This window comes from Eschrichtius robustus, chromosome 17 (assembly GCF_028021215.1).
Source record: "Eschrichtius robustus isolate mEscRob2 chromosome 17, mEscRob2.pri, whole genome shotgun sequence".
Lineage (NCBI taxonomy): Eukaryota > Metazoa > Chordata > Mammalia > Artiodactyla > Eschrichtiidae > Eschrichtius > Eschrichtius robustus.
Genome location: NC_090840.1, coordinates 14,409,409 through 14,430,922, shown reverse-complemented (window position 1 = coordinate 14,430,922; position 21,514 = coordinate 14,409,409). Strand labels below are relative to the sequence as shown.

At 34.0% G+C, this 21,514-nt stretch overlaps 1 protein-coding gene across 1 annotated transcript in view; it reads right to left on the bottom strand.

Annotated features, from left to right (window-relative positions):
- C17H8orf34 (chromosome 17 C8orf34 homolog) overlaps positions 1 to 21,514 on the bottom strand; it is a 357,552-nt gene that overhangs the window by 73,987 nt on the left and 262,051 nt on the right. Inside the window, 1 exon segment of the mRNA XM_068525761.1 lies at positions 18,328 to 18,404. Coding sequence (XP_068381862.1) covers positions 18,328 to 18,404 — 77 coding nt within the window.

The following is a 21,514-nucleotide window of genomic DNA, read 5'->3' as shown; positions in this document are numbered from 1 at the left end:
AAACAACCAAAATGTCCATAAACTCATGAACTAATAAACAAAATGTGGTGTATCCAGCAATGAAATATTACTATTTATCAATAAAAGAGAATGAACTACTGATCATATTACAACATGGATGAACCTGAAAAACATTATGTTAAGTAAGAGGCCAAACCCAAAAGACCACATGCTATGTAATTGCATATATATTAAATGTCCAGAATAGGCAAATCTATAGAGACAGAAAGTAGATTAGTGGTTGTCTGGGACTGGGAATAGGAATAAAGATTAACTGCAAATAGGGCATGAGGTATCTTATTGGGATGATAATGATATCTTAAAACTGGATTATTATGATGGTTGTACACTAATGATATTTACCAAAAATCATTGAATTATATACTCGAAATAGGTGAATTTTCTGATACATAAATTATATCTCAGTAAAGTAAAAACAGTCGCATAGAGGAAAATGCAAGGTAAAAAACTTGCTATTCCTCCTTGTCGTCCATTGCTACTCTGGGATAATAAATTTATCACCCTACTAAAGGATCACAAATACTCCTAATTCGTGTCCTTGCCATTTCTATAATTGTTCTCCATTCAAATCTAACCAGATCAAGTAGCCACCAGGTTATTTCTTCAAATATTCCAAAATTAATAGAACATGCTCAGTGGTATCCAGAGATCTCTACGGCCCTCAACCTAGCATGCAGGATCCACAATCTACCATAATGTCTACAACTCAATAACAAATCATCTGCTACAACACTGCAGGTTTCTATGGTCCTTGCAATAATACCACTTATTCTAAACTCCAAGACTTCCTTACACGTCTCTTTCTCATCTAGTGTGTTTTACTTCTTCTCATAGGATGTAGAAAACTTTCCCAACATTTAAGATTTCCTTCATTTCATTTCCTACAAGAGTCCTTTATTATGCTTTAAAACCTACTTTAGTGTTCTGTAGTCATATTTGTCTTAATCCTTCCTTTTTACCCTTAAATAGATGGTACTGAGCTATAGAGAGCTCGGAAACCAGATTTCCTGGGTTTGAATCATCATTGGACAATTTATAAATTGTGTCCTTGAGAAAGTCTAATTAACCTTTAATTAATTTACTCATTAATAAAATGAAGATAATTTGCCATTGATTCACTGTGAAAAGTATATATCATGCATGAGAACACTTAGCACAGCAACTGGAACGTTGAAAGAATCAGTAAATGTCAGTTCTTATCACAACTTTTATTATTTTTCTATATTAAATTTTAATCTAATTGATTTCTAGTGAATGCCTTTATTCTTATGACTAGATGATACATTCTGAAAATAGAAATTATACCCAATATGTCTTTGTGTTCTCAACAGCACTTGGCACAATGACTAGCCAACTATTTATTGATTGAACTCTTGATTGATTCATTCATTAATTAAAATACTGAAGGGCAAATAGTTTCTGCATCTATGGGTGTAATGAAATTGTTGTTTTTTTTCCTGGTTCTGCCTGAATGTCTATCCTCTTGAGCTTGTCTATACTTAGACACAACAGTCAAATAGCAACTGCAAAAGGAAGCAACACAATGTGTCACATCATCAGCAAACAGAAAAACAACAAATTTTACTTTCCAGAGGCCCTAGGCTGAATCATTCGTTTATTCATTCCTTTGTCTGCATAATTTGCCCTGGCATAAAAATAAATAAGACCAGTTTCTAACCTCAGGGGGTTAGAATCTAATAGACTGAGACAGACTAGAAATGAAATTCCTTAAAGTATCATAGCACATAAGACTGAGATGGGCACAGGAATGCAGCAGCAAATGGGGCAAAAAGGAAAGACATAAAGGGAAAGGATTTGGAAAGCTTCACATTAATAGAACATGGGGGATGTCTTGGTGATTCAAGAAGTGAAAAAGAGGTTAAGAGAGTTTTCCATGAAGTGAAATATCTAAGTACAAAAGCTTGAAACTGACATCTGTGGTTCCAAGGATGGCAAGCCATTCACAATGGCTAGAGGAGCAGGCTACAGGGTGGAGAGATGGTTGGGTCAGATTATTGAGAGTAATGTATGCCAAGCCAACAACTAGTTTGAATGTTATCTACCAGAAACCGTAACATGATCAGATTTTTATTTTAGAAAAATGTCCTTAGTTTTGAGTAGATGGATTGATAGACTATAAGACTGAAGGGATAAATAAAATTTTCAAAATAGCTTGGGTCAGACATGGTAAGAATTATGAATTAAGGCAAAAACAAGGTACATTTGAGGATTTCAGCTTTGACATTTCAAAACTGAAATGCCAATAGGACAGCCAGTGACTAGGTTCTACGTTGTTATTTTTCTTCTTCTTCGTGGTAGTGGTGATTTTTGGTTTGGTTTGGTTTGGTATATAAAATTCTGAACCTCAGGGAGAGATCCAGAAGAGAGAACTGGACTTAAAGCCAACAGAGGTCATAAGCATGAATGACACTACCGAGAGAGAGTATACAAGATGAGAAGAAAAAACAAGAGAGACAAGAAGTAGTATCTAAACACCAAAATTTTAGGGGTAGACAGAGGAAGAGACCTAGTAAAGAGGACTAAGATAGGCAGAGAGCTAGATAATCAGAGGAGAATGATTGTCCCTGAAAACAAAAGAAGCAGGAGCTTCAAGAATAAGGAAGTGGTAGTCAACTACGCCAATTTCCACAAAAAGATTAAATAAAATGAAGACTCATGATAATTCATTGGATTTGGATATGAAGAAATAAACGTTCACTTTTGCAGTAAATTAAAGAACTAATGAATGGAAAAGAAGCTGAGTCTCTCCAGGATTTTGATGTAAAGGGCATAACAGGAAGGGGTAGTAATAACTAACAGTGAAACATGAAATAATTCACATATTTGTTTGCTATTGGGAGATGCTTGAGGATGTCCATAGCTTGAAGAAAAAATAAGAAAGGATGGGTTGAATATAGAATGAAAGAAAGAGAAGAGATGTTTTTAGATAGAAGGAACAGAATGATTTTTCTCAAAAGCAGTTCTGAAAGACGATAATCCAAACCTCTTCTTGTGGGACTGGATGAAAAATAAAGGTGAGGGGCTGCTCATATACAAGAGAGTATAGGTTTATGGGATCTTAAGAGACTTCGCACTTGATGGACCTAAGTCTTGTTTATTTGTTCAGCTTTGTTTGTTGTTGGTTTTGTTGTCTTGAGAAGTAGGGAGCTAGGAATAGGTTTGGGATAGCTGATACAGAAAATGAGACCGGAAGCTGATTAAGGACAGCTGATTATGGACTGCCAAGGTGAACTGAGAATAAAATTAGAAGGCGTTACTACTGCATTGCAACAATCTCCATAATCACGTGATTTCTTTCTGTAGGGCTCATCAGCCTCTGTGTAAAAATATAGTGTGACTAGGTTGGATGGACCCAAGGCTGGATGTGAGTAGCAAAGGAAGGCTAAATGGGAAAGGGATTGATGTTGTGCATCACTGAGGTCTCAGCTAAACAGAGCAGCCATAAGGAGCCAATGCCAGGGCTTGGAGATCTTAAGGAAGTCAAAGAAGGGGAGCAGTGGGACTAACGGAGTGAGAAAACTGAAAGGAGGGTATTATCAGTAGAGACTAATACATTGGAATTTGAGTCCAGAGATAGAACAGAACTAGCTCTGGTAAGGTCCGGGTGTGACCATAGGTGTGAGATATTGGATGGACGCTACTGAAGAATAGAATGTAAAGACATTTTGAAGATAGCATATTGGATAGATTGGTTATGCCAAGTGTCAAAGTCCTCAATGACTAAGTTGACATTGTATCAAATAATGGGAACCTCAGAGGAAGAAGAATTTTTATCTGGAGTTGAAAATGAATGGTCAGTAAGTTGCAATGGAGAACCAGGATAAACACAGTATTGCCTCTTATAACTGGTATGAGAAAACACTAAGTATTTGCATGAAAGGATGAGAAGAAATGGTGAAGAAATGTCTGGGAGAGTATTAGGTTTCCACTAAGGACACAAAGAAGGCAGCAATAAGTAAAGGGGTTGAAAATACAGATCATTTTATTTTTCATAAGAATTCAAAATTAGATAGTTTTAAGGGCATTCTGGGTCAGGGAATGCTTTCCAAGCCTGTTTTAGAATAAAGGACATGTCTTGGAGGTATTGGGACCTCCTGGTTTCCATTGCCAACCTGATCACGACTCCATTACTTATATTTATACTGACATAATAGCTACAACAACAGTAATAATAATATCACATCATACTCAAACATCTGATTAGGAAGTATCATTATATAATTAGATAAAAGGAGAAACTTCAAAAGAGATTAAAGGTCACAAAATGGAAATTACTCAGACCCACATCAGCCAAGGTCATAGGCTCCGGCAAACTGGGAGGTACCCAAGACAGAAGAGCTGCAGCTTTAAGTGCAGTTAAAAGAGTTGTAATGTTATGTTTGAAGTACTCCATGATATTCTATTTAGGATAATAGCCCATTGGAAAAGGTGGCTAATGAATGAAAGAACACCCAAATATTCCAGAGTGATTTTTTTCCTCCTTCGATTTAATCCAACAAGCATTAACTGAGCATCTCCTCCTCTTGGCACTGTGCTAGGTGCTGAATATCTTGAGATGAATATGACTCATTATGACAGAAATTCTATTTTCTCCTTTATTATATTATCGGTAAAAAATATCTCAATGTTGATAATCACAGAAACCATACCATAGAAATCTCCGAACTCACATCAAACACAGTTAAAATAATTTGGTTGATGATTTTGCAAGCCACACTGCCATCTATTTGCTAAAATTCTACAGGACATTCAGAACATACCTAAAGAAATTCTAATTCTATGTGATTTGGGGCAACTTATTCTCTCTGAGCTTCTTTTCACTTCTTTAAAATGGGGATAACAACAATACTTACTTCCAGGATTGTTGGAGTAATGTAAGAGTGTTTTATAAACTGAAATGCACATATGAATGTTAGTTCTTGATTTCTGAAACCCAGCCACAGAGATGTATAAAGACAAAGTTTGCCTTGTTACAGTCTCTTTCACTGACTGTGTGAAAACACATCAAAAGTTGACTATTTATTTGACATTTGCACATGATGGCTGAGCAAAGACTGAAAAAACACAGATAAAATGAGTATGTTACACTTGAATTTCCAATATACAAAAGACGATTTATTAAGTTTCTTTGCTTTCCTTTTATGTCAACAGCTGTATGAAAAAAAATCACTCGTCTAAGAAATAGAGAACATCAGTCTTCTCTTGTCTAGCAGAAAAACAGTCAAGAGTGGAATAAGGAGGTTTTCCTACATGTTAAAGAGGTGTTGTTGAATCAAAGTTCATGAACTAACTTCATTCTGTAGAATCCACCTCCCAGGACATAATTTAAATAATTAAGCAGTCTCACAAAAAGAGAGAGAAGTGGAAATTTGGTGTTTTACAAATTTGGATTAGGAGTAATATAGTTAAAATTTAATGTCTGTTAAAAGTGAAAGTGATAAGATTGGCTTGGGTCAGCCCTCGAGTATAAAACACTTCCTCATGAATTTTCAACAATTTTAAGTTATTAATGACATATTGCGTTTATGGGGTTTTATTTCTTTTCTCTCTCTCAAGTTGAGGAGCAATTCAAAGATGCAGTCAAATATTTAATTAAATCTGTATGGACTGAATTAATCAGACATTCTTGCAAGTGATTTAAAGAATAAGAAATTATAACTGCAGCTTCCTTTCTAATTTTATCAGTCTTGAAAAAGGTTAATATCATTTTGCTTAATATAACTGAATGTGTTTGCTACTTGACCAAACGAAACATGATTTTCTAGGACCTTAAAGGCATTCAAAATCTCATAAATTTCCTTGTAAGAAAAACAGCTTTTATAATTCTTTCAATCCTTGAGCCCTAAAAGTGTTTAAGAAAAAAGACAAAACATTCACATGATGCAAAAGGAACAGAGAGCTATATGTTAATGTTAGTGCTCTATAAGGAAATAAATACTCAAATTTCTGAATAATCTGAACAGTAATTTTCAAAGTTCATTTATATCAGGGCAATTCTTATTTTTGAAACAATCTTACACCCAAACCTTATGTATTAGGGTGGTGACACTGGAACTGCTCTAGTTGAAGGGGAGCAGAGCCCAGAATAGTGCTCCCTATAGCACAGTACATGCTCCTCAGCCTCCAAAAACAGATGGAAAAGTGATTACTTGAATTCCCATAGTGCCACAGAGTGGGTGACTGCGGCTTTGAAGGATGACAGACTTGGGTTCTGTCTTAGGCTGTTCAGGTTGCTTTAACAAAATATCATAGATTGAGTGGCTTATATATAACAGAAATTTATTTCTCACAGTTTTGGAGGCTGGTAAGTCCAAGATCAAGTTGTCTGCAGAGTCTCTTTTATAAGGGCACTAATCCCATTCAAGAGGACCCCCACCCTTATGACCTAATCACCTCCCAAAGGCCCCACCTCCAAATACCATCACATTGGGGGTTAGAGGAATAGGTTTCAACATATGAATTTTGAGGCAACACAAACATTCAATCTATAGCAGGTTCCAATCACATTTCCACCATTAGTTGTAGTTACTTACTTTAGTAAGACTTAGTTTCTCCATCTAAAAATGGAGATAAACTTATCTCACAGAGGGCTTATACAATTTTAAATAAGTTAATGCAGGTAAAGCTAAAGCATTTCACATGGTTACAGCCAGAGTCCCTGCTCTCAAGAGGATATAGTCTGAGAGTTGCTAGCCATTCTCATTTCCCCTTCCATATGTTTATTAACATCTATAGCAGTGAATCTCAAGCAGGAAGGCCTGGCTCCCTTGAGGATTTGTAGTCCACTATCCTCCAGATGAGAATTCCTGGGTTGGACTTTCATGCAGGCAAAGAAGTTCAAGCAGCGTGGTGCAGAGATGTTAAGATAGTGAGTGTGGCTGCCCTGATCCAGGTTGAAGCAGACAGAGGGATCTAGGATAGTTCCCAGCTTCCTAGATTAGTAGACTGGGAGAAACAGTGGTAGTATGCTGTAGGAAGAAGTTTCTGCTGAGGGTAGGGGTGGTGGCCAGAAGAAAGAGATGAAAAGAGAAGAGATTTTGAGGTGAAAGACATGTTGGGCATGGAAAAGACTGCAAGTATTAGAGTCAGGGAGTGTTCTTTCATCCTGTGATCCACCAGAAAGGCAATGCAGTGAGGCTAATCCACCAAAGCATTATTGATTTCCCCCAAGTTGATCACTAATGGTCTCAAGTGGTGGGACCACAGGAAGAGACAAGTGTAAGGAAATGGTATCCCTGAAAGAGATAAATGATCTGCACATCCAAGATCTGAGTACTGACTGCTCTCATTTTATTGTCCTAGGGCAGCAGGTTCTCCAAGCTGGGATATTTTTGTCCCTTCTTGAAGAATAGACTCTACATGGATATTTCTCAACTTTTGTGGTCTCCAAGTATAATGTCTGCTAATTTTTAATTATTTTTTTCTTGACATCATTTGAGGTTTGTCTCCTTAAGCAATAAACCCTTTATGTTTCTTCTTTGATTGAGTGGTTCTTCTAGAAATTGCCTTTTATGACATGTCTGCTTTCTTACTATTGGAATGCAAATACTTTCTTAATAAACATTTTAAAAACATCAGTGAAACTTAAAAAGGAAATGACAAGTTCCCGAAATTCATATTTAAATAAAATAAACACAGGCATCTGATTCATGATTCTTAAGAAATATGAATAACTTTTTATAGTTGTGACATCATAGAGAGATATTTACTTACAAATTACTCAGCTTCCTTTTTCCCAAGAAGGTTGTGTTATTTCTGAATCAAATGTCCCAATGTACTGAACAAAATAACTGGAAGTGAGGATAGCAATTATGTCTCTAATTTAGAACATTCTCGTGAAAATTATTTAAGCTTTGTATCAAAAACGCTGCAAAAATCACTAGATAAAATGCTTTTTATATAAGCAAACTAAATAATCTGCAGAGGCTGGTGAGTAGATTCCTGTATTCTGGCAAATAATACACCAAGCTTCTCTTGAAAAACCAAATCCTAAACCTATATTTAAAAAAAAAAAATCACACAAGAAGTCACATTTCAGGACTGTGATAAAGAACAGCTAGTTATTGTATGGTGGTTAAATTCTTTGATTTTGCAAAAGAAGAATGAAAAAGAGGGATTTATCTACTTTATACTAAAACAGGTAAAGCTACAATAACTAAAACAAAAATAGTGCACACGTCAACAGAAGCTAACTCTCCACTGTCCAGATGATAGAGTGGTTAAGTGGGCAGACCCTGGATTTGGGCCACCTGGCATGGGTGCTGTCTTGGCTCCTTGGCTTACCAACTGAGGTACCCAAGGCAAGTTATCACATCTCCCTAACTCTAAGTCTCCCCATCTATAAGTTGGGTATAATTAAGACCTGTTGGCAAACAATAAGGAATAATGCGTGTAAAGTATCTGGCAAAAATTTAGTATTAAATAAATATTAGTTATGATATTATTATACCTAGTAAATTAAGATAAAAAGAAAAAATTCAAAATAAGAAAGGGATGGGTTCTCAAAAACAAATGGCACTACACATGTTATTTGAGAACATATTGTTAGATCCTTGTTTCACAATAACACTAAAATAAATTCAAAATTGATTAAAGAATCTAAGGGGGAAATGTAAAGAACTTTTAGGTAAATATCTAATATTGGGGAGGGAAAGCTATGTCTAAAAAAATGAAAGAAATCAGAAAGAGAAAAGTAATAGTTTAAGTATAGTAAAAAAAAAAATGATCATGGACTTCCCTGGTGGCACAGTGGTTAAGAATCTGCCTGCCAGTTCAGGGGATAGGGGTTCAAGCCCTGGTCCAGGAAGATCCCACATGCCGTGGAGCAACTAAGCCCATGCACCACAACTACTGAGCCTGTGCTCTAGAGCCCACGAGCCACAACTACTGAGCCCTCGTGTAACAACTACTGAAGCCTGCATGCTACAGCCCGTGCTCCGCAACAAGAGAAGCCACTGCAATAAGAAGCACGCGCACCGCAACAAAGAGTAGCCCCTGCTCGCCACAACTGGAGAAAGCCCGCATGCAGCAACGAAGACCCAACACAGCCAAAAATAAATAATTTAATTAATTAATTAAAAAACTATCATGAATATTAAAAAGCAAAAGAAAAATTACTAAAAATATTTACCACATCTATAAAATAGAACAAGTCATTATGCATAACGAATACTAACAAGTCAACAGGAAAACAAACACCCCAAAAGAAATATGGCTGATGGCAAGAAAAAACAATTCATAAAAAATAGAAATACATGAGTCTAATAAGTATACATAAAATTTGTTAATTTGTAATCAAAGAAATTTACTAGTTAACAAAGAAACCCAACTTTATGGGCTAAAAATATTTCATATTACATTTATCAGTGTGATAAATTAATTTTGTGAATCTTTTGTTTATTCACTTATACATTTTAAGAGAATATTTAATTCTAGGAAGGGTTTAGGAGATTCCTGGTTAAAGGGGCAAATGGACTTTTTCGGGGTATGTGTCAAGAACTTTAAAATAGTTCATATTCTTTGACCCTTTTAGGAATCCAGCCTAAGGAAAACTAATGATGATTTTGTGCAGTTATCTCCAAGCATTACTTCTAAGCCCCAAATCTCAGTGTTTCCCATACCTTTTCACATAAAAACAAACATAGAAAATAATATTTGTACAACACACAGCAGGACCTGGAATCGGCTATTTGCACCAGAATGTGACTCAAAGCATTTAAGAGGAGGGCTGGAATGCCTGGATCCCAACACATCTGTCAACAACTCATGACCATCCAATTCACAACCACCATTAGCCTTGGACAAACTAACTGGGAATATCCAACCAAAAACTCTAGCATTAATTCAAATATAACAACTCTGTATTATGGTTTGACACTAAAATAAAAGTCTTAAACTTTAAAAAGGTATGAGGATATTTGGTCTAATAGATACTAAAACAAATAAGGCTGCAAAAATATGTGGGTATTAAAACTAGGTTTATAAAGAATTTTATGTCAGACTATTATAATTATGTAAAGGAAGGAAAAGCAGGATGCAAAGTTGCTAATGGACTATTTTCCAAAGTTCAAATTATGATATGACATATTTACAGATACACATGCATAAAAATACTGGAAAAATAAAACAAAATGTGAAAATTCATCTTTTATGTTGCGGTTTTGGATTTTAAACTATACTCTTTACTGAATTTTCCAAACATTTTATAATAAATACTATTACATTTAAAAATAAACAAATTTGAAATAAAGAAGACTGTAACATAGATAATAGGAAGTTATACCAAATTTCATTTTCGAAATATTTTGCAAATCTAATGTTGATATTGATGTTGATATTTTATTAACTTCGGGAAATCTCTCTAGAAATGTACAATACACAGAAAAGAGGAAAAAAGAGTTCAATATCTTAAGAAAGGATGGACATTCAATATGACCCTTTCAAGCACAGTTTCTAAAATAATCTTTTTCCCTAATGTTCTTCTAATATACATCATTATTGTCAACATAATAGCAGGAATATATCATATTTTTTCAGTTTGAGTCAGCACAGTCCTGAGACTCAAACTTTATATGTGGCCCCTTCTTATCACAGGCCAAAAAAATGATCTTGATTAGATTAATGTGGTTGAGAGGGCAAGGAAGCCCACAAATGTTTAAGTTTCTCTAGGAAAGCACGTTGTATCCAATCATTTTAATGTAATCTATGTAGTTTTTATAGCTGAAGAAGATGAACATGTAAGAGAAAACCTTTTTGTGAGGATCTTAATGTTTTTCCATCCCCACTAAGGGACTGAATGTTAACTTCCTGTGCTCCACACACAAAGAGACCATTTCAGCACGCATGCTGCACAGTTCATAATCAGAGTATGAATAAGGTTTTTACCTCACTACACAAAAATCCATATTGCTTTCCTTCTGCTTCAGTATATTTATATACCAAACAAATGAAACTTGCAGTAGCAGGCAATCATTTTAGTAAAGAATTAGCAATAACTTGAAAATACTGAAAATGTCAAAATACATTTTCTTTTTTGCCCATCATGTTTATAAGAATTAATGGATTCGTCCTGAGTTGGAATCCTCAGGACATAAATAGCATGTTGACATACATCTTCTTGGGCATTATTGGCTTATAAATCAATTGTATCTACATTAGTGCATATTAGGCCACTCTTTCTTCCCAACTATCTTAAAAATAAAATTCAGAATTTAACTGATCCCAAGAAATAATTTCATAATTTTACTAATGGAGAAACAGTGAAATTATGTAGAGAGACTGATTAATTACAAAAGCTATAGTCAATGTTTTACCACTCATTATATCATGCTTTATCATCTCAGGCCATTTTTTTTGGTGCAAATGTGACATTTAGAAGTTACATTTTTAAAATTCATAGAAGTTTTAAAAAATAATATTTGCATAGGTTTAGGCAAATATTTCCACCAACAGTGTGTTAGAAATCAACAGACCTGAAATGTCAAACGGAAAAATCCCAGTAGATTCCAAAATTTGGTTAGATAACTTGCCGACTATAGTACTTGGTTTTAAGCAATTTATTGTCATCCTAGATCTGTGAGTGATAAAAGCCAAGCAAAATTCTACAGGATAGAAGGAAAATGAAACAGTAAAAACCTTTAGGGTTGAGCAAAATGTGTACCAATTGCTATTCTTTAGCAGATAATCCATTACTACAATTAGCTGCCAGCAATTTGTCAACACTGTATTTCAAGGGACGAAATCCACCATAACTTATTATTTCTACTTGGTGAGATGATAATGAACATTAATTTCTTTCCTTTTTTATTTTGCAAGAGCACAAATTGAAATACGTTTAGTCTTAATTCCATAAATGCTAGCTGTGATCCTATTTTTCCATGCTAGGTATATAATGCAAGAAAAAATTGCAGCTTGTTCATTAACCTGTACATTCAACATTTCTTCCACTGGCCAGCTATTTAAATCAATTTACATAGAATTACAAACTGTATAAAATATGTACAACAATTTACTCATCATAAAATTATACTTGAGTATGAAAAAGAATTTTGAAGATGTTTTACTGAAAACATTTAAAATGTCAAGTTGTGAAGATGATGAAACAGACATAATTTTCATGGCAGGGGTTGTTTGTAGGGAGGAACACTATCAGTAAGAAACGAGGTGGAAAGTAGAAGTATCAAAATTCATAGTTAAAGAAATAGTCTAAAAGTCCACTAAAAATTCATACCCATATTTTATACTGGAAAGCTATGGGGAAAATTGTTTTAATGCTTGTCAAGTCTAAGTGATAATTTTATAATTTTACATCTTATTTTTATTAAAGTATAGTTGATTTACAATATTACCTTAGCTTCAAGGGTACAACACAGTGATTTAATATTTTTATAGGTTATACTCCATTTAAAGTTATGATAAAATATTGACTATATTCCCTGTGCTGTACAATATATCCTTGTACCTTATTTTTTTTATACGTAGGTAATTTTAATTTTTTTAAATGTAATCTTTTTATGGCATGTCTTATGAGACAAGAGGTAACAATCTGGGAAAGAAGAAGTGGTAGAAAAGAATGAATCTCCAAGGAAATACAAGGCATTTGTGCAACCTACATATCGTAAAAGTCATATGATTTCAGAAGATTTCAAAATTTTCCTTTAGTCTCAGCAATAAGTGACCATTGAGTGTAGTGGAATTCTTCCTTTAACACAATTCCCAAGAGCACCCCGGATTTGTTATAAGAGGATTCCACTGTACTAATTAACAATAAGACAGGGAATAGAAATACAGGTGGAACTCTTTGCTGACCTATTTCATTGGCTGAATAAAATTTTTTAAATTAGCAAAATCAATTTACCTAATTCGACCCAATAAAAAGAAATTCACTTATAAACAATGTCTTTCCTATCAAAACTCTTTTCTGAATTTCTACATCAGCTGTATGCTACTGGAATTATGCACATAAGTGTTTCTTTACCTTCATGTCTTCCAATTACAGTTGTTATCAAAAGAATACTATATCTAACCCAAATTTACTCTTTTTTAAGTTTATATTCATGGGATCTTGAGAAAATGCAGTTATGTGTGGGAAATTCCAACTTCAGAAAATTAGGTCCACACCTTGCTACTTGTGAGTAGAAACAGAATCACTGAAGAGTGAAAAAAAAAAAAAAAAAGCTATCACTTGTCCCTAGAACATCAATTTAAAACATGGTTTGTTTATTTACTAATTCAGAAAGCACAATTAATATTGCCAAGTCAAGCTTAAAAGTAATCAAAGTTTACCCCTAATCCAGCTAAGTAGACGTCTACTTTATTAAGATGATTCTGTAATCACCTGAGTCTAACTTTTGCATCAAGTTTGCCGAAGGAATCTTTTCTGATACATGTATTATTTTCCTCTTTCCTTTCCTTCTGAGTACCCTTTGAATTTTAAGATCCCCTTCTCGTCATGTTGCTCTGGTTTCTCATACTCCTTCAACTGTCAAGGACACAAGCAAGATTAGTAGTCTTTTATGCTCCAGATTTAATGATCACTTGCTCTCATAAAAATTTACCTGTCTCATGATTTAGTCCCTCAAACTTCACTTTTTCACTATCAATTTAATCTAGCAAATAATCCTATCTTTAATATTGGCTACTGATAGTGGCCTAATTTTATTCTTTCTATATTACATCTGCTGTTTAATAGTGGCTCCAGTGCCTTAATAACTGTATGGACTCTGACAAGTTCTGTGAGAGTTTGGGCACTGGGAAATATGAATATATCACAGAAGGGTTGTCAAATCTAAGTGATAAGTCATAGGACTTGCAAAATTCAGAGACGACTGATACTGAGTATGTGAAAATGCTTAACAATTAAAAAGTGCTATACACATATGTGATATCATTATCATTACTAGTACCATCATTCTAGTTAGTTTTACCCGTCTTCTCAAACAGATAAGACTCTTCAGAAGGAAAATGTACTAAAAACATAACTTTTAGTAACTCCTAGGAATTTTAGGAAATATTTCCCTACAAGAGTCCTTCTTTTTTTTTTTTTTTTAAATTAATAGCTACTTTATTTATTTATTTATTTATTTATTTTTGGCTGTGTTGGGTCTTCGTTTCGTGCGAGGGCTTTCTCTAGTTGCGGCAAGCGGGGGCCACTCTTCATCGCAGTGCGCGGGCCTCTCACTATCGCGGCCTCTCTGGTTGCGGAGCACCGGCTCCAGACGCGCAGGCTCAGTAATTGTGGCTCACGGGCCCAGCTGCTCCGCGGCATGTGGGATCTTCCCAGACCAGGGCTTGAACCCGTGTCCCCTGCATTGGCAGGCAGATTCTCAACCACTGCGCCACCAGGGAAGCCCAAGAGTCCTTCTTTTGATTTTCCTTCTGCTTTAACTAAGAAATGATGACCAGTTACATACAGTCTTATAGGAGTCAGCTTATGATGGACTGGTCAGTATTGACTAATGAATAAAATAAATGAGACTTACAAAGGAAAAAGAAAAACAGTAAGATATTGAATGCTAAATATCTTTCTTAATTATCTTTTCATCTTCCCATTATGCTCCCATACTTGTTTAATACTTTCAAAACAAAATAGAATTTCCAAGATTAAGAAACTAGAGGAACTGTGAAATTTTAAAAATCATTGATAGTAAGTCTTTATGGATCATGATCTAAAAAAGTTTATGTACTCTATTTATGGACTAAAAGGTCATAATCAATATCTGCTGCTTTGTATTTTCTTCCTAAGACTTCCTTTTTGTTGTTTCATTTTTAATGAATAGATTTATCTGACAAATCCAGCTTTAATCTTCACAAGGTGTAGATATGCTGAGACATTCCAGAACAGAAAAGGAGGAGGGAGAGAGGGAAATTCCAAAAGAATGATTTGCTTATTTGGGGGAGGATAAAAATGTAAATCTAAATATTGCTTTTACCTCACTCAAATATTCACAAAATATTTTAAACACCGCTTAAGCCACTGGGGAAAAAAAGTTTCCAAGAGTCTGTTACCCACTTATTAATATCCAATACCCAACATGGAAAGTTAGCAAATAGAGACAGCATGTGTTGAAACTACTCTAAATGGTTTTTAACATTTGTGGCATGTTTATATTTTTGCAGGAAATGACTCAAAATTTGCTTTGAAGTATTTTGTACTTCTTATGGTAATAAAGGAAAAAAAAGTTCTGCTTTGTTCCAGTTCTCCATTAATATTTAGATAAAGCCACAATTTTCTTCTTGATTTACCAAAAATACAATTGTAAGAAATATTATTTAGGGAATTTCCATCTAAAATATCATCAATCTGATAATTTTTTAAATCCATGTTTTCTTCATAATAAACGCAGCTACCATCTAGAAACTATGTTCAAGGTCCTGATATTAATTTATTTATCCATTTATTGTTTCTATTCCATACTTACCCCCTAAATTAAATGTTTAAATTTACATTTGACTTTAAATGGAAATACAGAATTTTTAAGAATTCAAAATCTAGTGAATGTGATAAATGAAAAGTTAAATTGGCTTAGGACAAATTTCTGCATTAGAAAAACACTTATGTGAGCACTGTGAAAAGAAAGCAAAAATTTCCAAAGGTCAGTTTGAAACCACTCAGAATTTTGACCAAAAAAACTATTTTCTCTTTTTTTTCCTCTTTGGGTTATTAGGTATTATTAAGTAAGCTAAATACTATGGACAGGATAAATCTTGATTTTAGAAAATTATTAGAAAAAGAATTTAATGGTATCTTTTGAGATATGAATAAGGCTTTGATGGAATTCACAGATGATGAAAAAAATCTTTGCAAAAAGTGATGAATGACAGATTATCCCAAACTGAAGGATGACATGCTTTTATCATCATGAGATTATGAAGATTATCATGCAAGAGATCATGAGATTATCAATGCATACTCCATTACACTCTATGATGTGGGAACATTATTTGAAACCCTGCGTTTGGCTGTGGCATAACCCACACTTTACAGGGGACTTGGCAAACAAGAATATGTTCAGAGAAAGCATCCAGAGGAAAATGAAATCTTTGAAAACTACACAATGTAAGAATTGGTTGAAAGAACAGATTGTGTTTTGGCTGGGAAAAAGTGTCAGATGGGACATACTAACAGCTTCTACTATCTGGAGGTCAGTTCAGCCGAGGAAGGACTATTACCTCAGGAGTAGAACTAAGACCAATGGTTACACGTGATTGTGAGAAATGTAAGAAAATGTCTAACAAATAGGAATAATCTGTTTATAAAAGAAACAGGAAGGCACTAGAACTGTCAAGAATGTGCAGTAGAAGGGAAACTGACTAGTGCTCAACTCCTGACCTCATTGCTTTTTTTAAAAAAATTAATTTTAATTGGAGTATAGTTGCTTTACAATGTTATGTTAGTTTCTGCTGTACAGCAAAGTGAATCAGCTATTTGTATACATATATCCCCTCTCTTTTTAGATTTCCTTTCCATTTAGTTCATCACAGAGCATTGAGTAGAGTCTGACCTCACTGCTTTTTTTAACTTTGGGATCTTGGTCCAGTTACTAAACTTCTCTGACTTTCCATTTCCTTATCTATAAAATGGATGTTCTTGTGTTGGATGAAAGTGGCACAGGAGGCCAGAATACTGAGGTAAGGGAGAGGAAATCCTGAACTAGATGACCACCATGCTTCTTCCTATTTCTAAGTTTCTACTATTTTATAATAAGTGAAAATAAGATATTTTTCATCTCATGGTAAGAAATTATTGCTAAATAATTTCTCTTATTCAACATACAACTATTATGTTGTATAATAGGTATAGAGTGCCTACTATATATAGGCACTCTTCTAGGAATACAGAAGCAAAAAAATGCACAAAAAATGCTTGTCCTCATAGACCTTATATTATGTGGGAGGAGACAGACAATAAATAAGTAAATCATATAGTATAGTAGAAGCTGAGAAGTGCTATATAGAAAAATAGAGAAATTAGAAATTTTAAATAAGGCCTGGGAAGCTTCAATGAGAAGCAGACATATGAACAAAGATATATTAATTTCATCAGTAATTGTAAAATTAATTTTATTATGAAATCCATTGAAAAATGTGGTACCCTCAACCAAATCCTGTGATCCAAATAATGTTCCAAATAATGTAATCTCATCAGAGAATGTTATGAACTGAATTGTGTTCCCCCAAAATTCATGTTGAAGTTCTAACCTTTAGTACTTCAGAGTGTGTACTAAATAGGATTAGTACACATTCTGTACTTCAGAATGTGTACTAAATAGGATTAGTACACATTCTGTACTTCAGAATGTGTACTAATAGGAAATAGGATTTTTAAGGAGGTAATTAAGTTAAATGAGATCATTGGGATGGGTCCCAATACAAAATGACTGGTGTATTTATAAGAAGAGGAGATTAGGACACAGACATTTTACAGAGGGAAGAACATGTGAAGACAAAGACACAGAGAGAAGGCGCTGTCTGTAAGCCAAGGAGAAAGACCTCAGAAGAAACCAACCCTGCTGACACTTGGATCTCAGCCTTCTGCCTCCAGAACAGTGAGACAATACATTTCTGTTGTTTAAGCCACCCAGTCTGTGGTGCTTTGTTACAGCAGCCCTAACAAACTAATGCAGAGAATACTGTAAGTATATTAATCCAGTCTAAATATTAAGTTTAGGATAATGCAAGATTGCATAGCCATTTTTAGAGCAACTCAGAATCTTTTACAAACTTTATATTTAGAATTTACATGTAGATTTCAGTTTTTTTCTGTGTTTATCCTTTTAACATTAAATTGCATTGAAAATCTTAAACCTAATGGTTTCCTCCCAACATACTCTATGGAAGAGATATAGTTTAACCAAAATATCACAAGGACTTCACAACTGGTACTACCATGCTTAAGTTATATGTAAACTTTCAGGATATGCAAAACAGTTATTTTTCTATCAGGCTGTATATAAACTTAGTGAAGTTTAAGATGGCAGCTCATAATCTTTTAGAATGTTCATGTGCACAAGCAAAAAGTTAATAATACCAGAAATTAGATTTTCCCACCTCCTTCAAATCTTATTCCCCAATTGCTGAAAGAGCTCAGTCCAGCTTTGCTGGGTACCTGTAATCAAGCTGGCCACCTACTCATACAAGCAACTGCATGACTCTGTGGAATATACTGGATGCATGTTTTAAAATATTCTTTAGTTTGAATAATATTGTTTCCTATTCCCTTTAGATGTTCCTATTAGTGATATACATTAGTTTTAGAGATAAAAATAAGTAAATGAATATACTTACAGGTCCTGTTAATCTAGATGCTTTCTCAAATTCTTCACCCTCTTCCATCAGTGCTTCTTCGCTTCCAGCTAAAGAATCTGTTTTCACAATAAGAATGAATAAATTAGAGTCACATATTGCTTACTAACTCTCTGATACATAAACCTATTACGAGAAGGATATTAAAATGACTGAACCAGTTGTTGAAAAATCATAGTGTTTGTGATTTAAAATAGGGTGTAGAGTGTTATTTATTTAGCTTAAAGACAACGTATGAAAAACGTTTAGTATTTCTAATTTAAAAGGGCACAGTGAAGTCAGGAATTTGCAGGAGCTGCAGTCATCTTAGGGCGACACTCCTTTTGGCATATTAGTCAGCTAACTGTTGGAACTTTAATGTCCTTTTTCTGTATTGTAATTTTGTATTTGTTTTATCCATCAACTTTTTTTTTTTGCTACACTATTTAGGTATCAATTTGTGTTCTCTCTTTTAAATGGAATGAAACATTCTGAAAAGTCTAGAGAAAAATACGTATTATTCAATGGTGGTAGGCTTTCCATTTTAATGTATCAAGCAAAAAGTTATAATTATTCACTTGACTAGACTGATGAGTGGGTGGGTAGCAACTTTCAAATATATGAATAAAATGATGGCAACACTTTCCATATGTCTGCTGAATTAAATTAATTATAACGAAGATTTCTATAGGCTATAAAGAATATTTCAATAAAGACAGACACATGCAGCATCTAGAAACAGTCTGTATTTTAATACCTTCCATTCAAATTAAAACATCAGTTAAGAGGAAGGTATTCTAAACCACTGGAAACTTTAAGAATTGATTTCTTATATTTATTAATTTTAAAGAGCCACAGGCCTCCCTAGAGAAGACTTTCTTCAGATTCACATACATATGGAGACAGATTTTTTTTCCTGTTGCATAAAATGTGTGCTCTGAGAAGAAAATCAGAGCATTAAATCCTCCAAGCCCTTAATGGCCACTCAAGACCAGAGAGACAATGGAAAGCTTAGCACAAATCCATAAGCATAGCTTTTGAATCATAGAGCTCTATCTCCGATAATTTAGAATTTTATATTCAAAAAGAAAAATAAAATCGGGATAAATGATGAGAACTATATCAAGTTAAAAATATTCATCTATTAATGAAGGAAACTTGAGCCCCTATCTATTAAAACCCCATTGTAAATGTGACACTAGATAGATTCTTTACATTAGAGTGTATAAGTTAGCATAATTCAAGTCCTCCACGACTGAATTATATTCTGCAGAATTGTGAGCAAATATTACTGTAATTTCAGCATTCACTTGGTATTTTTTCTATTTTATTTGTGCGTTGAACTTTTTATTTGTGTAGAATATTGACAATAAGTAATATTAAAATGTTCTATTCTACACTATAAAGCAAATTATTTCATTTACAGAAGAAAACACACTCTCTTGTGGATTTGCTAGGTTTTTTATAGCTAGAAATACTATACAGTAAGTGAGTTCTCAAGTTCCTCTCGGTGAGCAGTTAATGGTTTTAAAGAGATATTGTCATTGCATTTGTTTTTTATGCATATGTACATTAATCAATTCATTCATCCATTTATTTGTATATTTGTATATTCATTTATTCAAAAAAACTATATGCCAGGCTCTCAGCTAGGTGCTTTCAAAACAAGTTGAGCAAGAAAATTTTCTATGACTCTTTCTCTCTTGGAATTTATTTGAACACCTTTACAGTATTGATTTTTTTAATAAAAATTAACATTTATAAAGGGAAGGTATTGGTAACTTTATACGGTTTTACATTTTGTTCTGTTCTTGTTTTGGTTGAATTCTTCCTGGTTATTGGTGCCATATCCAGTGAAATCTACAGTGTGAAAAGATCCATTCAGCTCAGCATAAAGGGACAACTGTGAAGTGCGCCAGAATATTTGTGAATTTACATATCTGACTGTATTAAAAGTTAAGTTGAAAGGACCCTTAAATAGCCCAAACCTAGTGATAGAATACTAATCTAACAAGTTAGTAGGGACAATAAACATCATGAAATAAAACCTTAGTGTTTAAGGCTGGGAGGGGTACACTCCATTTTTTTAAGTGTTCTGAGTACTTTGCTTATTACCAACTACTGGTGGGTGCATATGCGTATTTTGTCCTGTCTATTCCAGAGCAATTTCTTCTAAGTATAAGTGATTTTCAAAATGCAAGCAATGAATTCTTTGAGCTTTTTTTAATAACATGGAGGGGAAAAATGAGTCTCTAAATCTGTCAAATGTTAGAGAGTTTATCTCCTCATTTGAGAGAAGAAACTGAAGCATCGAAAGATAAAGTAATTTTTTCAAAATCTAAGTTTCTGGCAGCACTTGGACTAAAAACTTAGCCTCTGTGGTTGATTGGGCATGCTGGTAAGAACCTGGAGATCTGTAGGGTTTGCCGCTGTTTAACTTCACTTAATGTCTTCCTGTCATTGTTTTTACTTTTGCTGTTTGTGCCATAACAGGTTTTTGTTAAGCACAAGATTATACATGTTCATAGAAATATTTATGTTTATTGAGCCAAGCTCCATGTGGATGCATATTTAACATAAAAATCACATTAGCACTTTTTGGATCTAGTGATTTGACTAACTTAAGTAGAAAAGAATGTACTGAATCAGAAAGCATATTTTGGAATTTGTTGATTAGGTCTCTAATATCTGAATGTGAAGAATGCAGGATATAAGAAGTTCAAGAAAGGAGCTTAAACTTAATGAATACCTTTTCCCCCAGCGAATGCAAGTAAGTATAATCAACATATTACTGATGCCTTGTTTAATTTTCTAAAAAATTTAAATCCTAACAATATTCAGTTATTATGTAAACATGATTGCTGAAGGATATATTATCTGTAGATCGGTGGATTGGAGTGGTTTTGATAGAATTAAGTATATATATAATGGGCCAGTAGTTAATACCTGTTTTGTACCTACTTTTTTTTTTTTTGAATTTTATTTTATTTATTTTTTGTATCTAGTTTTATATTGAGCATGGTGGAGAACACAAGAAACCCTCAAGAAGCATATAATCCAACTGAGGTAAGAAGAATAAACACACAAGGAGTAATTCAAAAACAATTAGGGGTTGGGGACTTCCCCGGTGGTCCAATGGTTAAGACTCTGCTTTCCAATACAGAGGGAGTGGGTTCGATCTCCGGTTGGG